The sequence below is a fragment of the Saccostrea cucullata genome, unplaced genomic scaffold (assembly GCF_032062105.1).
Source record: "Saccostrea cucullata isolate Sc308-1 unplaced genomic scaffold, CSIRO_AGI_Scuc_v1 ctg9436, whole genome shotgun sequence".
NCBI classification, from domain to species: Eukaryota; Metazoa; Mollusca; class Bivalvia; order Ostreida; family Ostreidae; genus Saccostrea; species Saccostrea cuccullata.
Window position 1 is genome coordinate 1 of NW_026920466.1, and position 2,500 is coordinate 2,500.

Below are 2,500 nucleotides of genomic sequence, written 5' to 3' on the forward strand. Positions count from 1 at the left end.
CCCATGTAAATCAATATAAACCAAGCAAAATTTGGGTATCTGTGAACTACATGTATGAGAATTTTGACTGTCTAGGTTTCTTCCTTCAATCTGCCCCTACCTGCACTGTAGATCCTCATCCCCCAGTCCTTTAAGCAGGGTCTCTTTTGTCTGCTGCATGATGTCATTAGCAGTCTCACTCTCATCTTCTCTGTAAAAGTCAATTTGATTACAAACTTTGACAATCAAAAGAGAAATAGTCAAATTGTCGATTTATTTTACTTCATATCCCTTCTTTCTTTATTCTCTCTTCCCGTAAACTCGAGTTATCGTTCTTAACACGAGTTATCTTTCCTAATAGCAGGTATTGTAAAATTTCCGGTAATGAGGTAAAAGGATGTTGTAAATGACAATATGTCAAAAGGTTTTTTTGTTTAAATTCAGCTTTCTTTTTTAAAGTGTATGAAGGTCAAAACTCTAGAAAATAGTCTCTGGAAATTTGTGGAACATGTCGCATCTTTGATTGCTTATCACATTTTCAAGATATTCTACATAGCAGGCATGTAGTCGAATCATCGCTCTTCAAAGGAAAGAAGGGGGGATTAAAAAGGCAAATTAAAAAGAATGACAAACAAATAAAAAATTAAAATGATTTTTCAAATATTTTAGGGAAAACAGAAAATTATTAAAAAACGAAGAACATATCTCGTGGGGGAAAGTGGGGGGGGGGGGGTGTCCTCACTCGTTTTCCGTAAAACCGTAAAAGAAAATCCAGTACAATACCATACTGCAACAATAGTGCAGAGGGAAAGGAGGACCTGCAAACCTACCTATGAATGAGAACTTCGATACCTAAGCAGTAAATGCCGTTATTCCGGTGGGGGGGGGGGTTATTATGGACTTACATACTGGATATAGAAACCATAAAGATATATATAGCTTCTCAATAATATGCATTAGTGTGGGAAAATTTTTTATTTTTAAACAATATTCCTGATTGATGTGCACATTAATGTATGATATGAAAATGAAGTATAGGGTACCCTTTTTTTTCGGAATGTTAGTAATTTTCATTCCGTAGTCAAACTTGAATGAACAGGATCTTAATAAATAATTGACATACCGGTAATAATTTTTTTTTTTTTTTAACACTCAAACAAGAAATGACATGACTTTATTTTAGAATATTGTTTAATGTAATTTGCTAGAAAAATTCTTGGGTCTAGAAAATTTGTTCTATAAAACAACCATGAAGCTTTGTGATGTCATTTTCTCAAAAGAATATTAGTTTGGTCTATTTTCTCTTCAGCTTGATCAAATATTATATACCAGTACTTGTATATATGTACATTATGTAATTGTATCTCAGTCTTGAACCATGTTTTAAAGTGAATAAACTGAACTGGTTCTAGGTTATGATTAACGTCCTTAGTTAATAAGTTGTTACTGTGCCTATTTCGTGAGGGGTGGTTGGGGGGTTTGGTTCCAACTTTTTTTATACAAGAGAATTATTCGGATATATGAACATAAGATGATCATCAGACTGCAACAAAAAAGCGTGTGGGTGGTTTCAATGAATATTTTCATACTAAATTAACAGTACTAATAATTTAAACTTATATTCCGAAAAAAGGGGGGTACGTAATTCGTGTTTCTCTATAATGCATCCATAATATAAACAAAAATGCATTTCAATAAAACTATTTCCCTTCAAATATGGGTGTAGTACATTTGAATATATACATTGTATTAATATTTTCTTTTTGCAACATCATTAGGAACTTGTATAAGCCCATTTAATTGCAGGGATGTTTACTTTTAAAATTGTCAATTTCTTCCTTTTATACGTTATGGGTTTCATATTCAGGGAAGACTAATCTTTTATGGGAAGTGTATTGTGGAAATTAGATGCCTTAATTATTTAACATAATTCGTAGAGACATTCCAACATCGTCGACTTGCATTTTGTTTTCAATTCCGTCATTTTTGGGGGTCAAAACTTGGCCAATATGTGGTATATGCATTTAGATTGTAATTTTTAATTGTTGTGTTTCCGTCAAATCTTAAAATTTAATACTGTACATTGTATCAGATCATACATTTATCCAGAGACGAACTTCAGACTCGCTAGTTTAACTTTAATTCTTTAAAAATTTTAACATTTCACAATGATTTAGTTATCCCGCGACATTTGCTCTTAAACCGGAAGTTTTGTGATACCTGCTATTAGGAACAGATAACTCGTGCTAAGAACGATAACTCGAGGTTACAGGAGGAGAGAATAGTACTGTTAAAGGCCCTCATATTTGCTTTCTTTACCTGTAGTTATCGTAGACCCACATCAGAATGTCATACATGACGTTACGGCAGGATATACTGGGGCTGATACTGAACCCACAGATCAGGGGCAGTAACTCCGACACTTCACCAGGCTGTAGTTTGGTTTGAATGCTCTTGACAATTTTCAGAGCAATCAATTGTGTCTCTTCATCCCTGAAAATAAAAACTGTAATTTAAATCC

At 33.4% G+C, this 2,500-nt stretch overlaps 1 protein-coding gene across 1 annotated transcript in view; it reads right to left on the reverse strand.

Annotated features, from left to right (window-relative positions):
* Window positions 1-100: 100 nt before the first annotated feature.
* LOC134249285 (DNA-dependent protein kinase catalytic subunit-like) overlaps window positions 101-2,500 on the reverse strand; it is a gene marked incomplete at both ends in the record, with an annotated part of 10,519 nt that continues 8,119 nt past the window's right edge. The window contains 2 exons of the mRNA XM_062731658.1: window positions 101-190; window positions 2,299-2,472. Of these exons, the coding sequence (XP_062587642.1) occupies window positions 101-190; window positions 2,299-2,472 (264 nt within the window). The remainder of the gene's footprint in view (window positions 191-2,298; window positions 2,473-2,500) is intronic.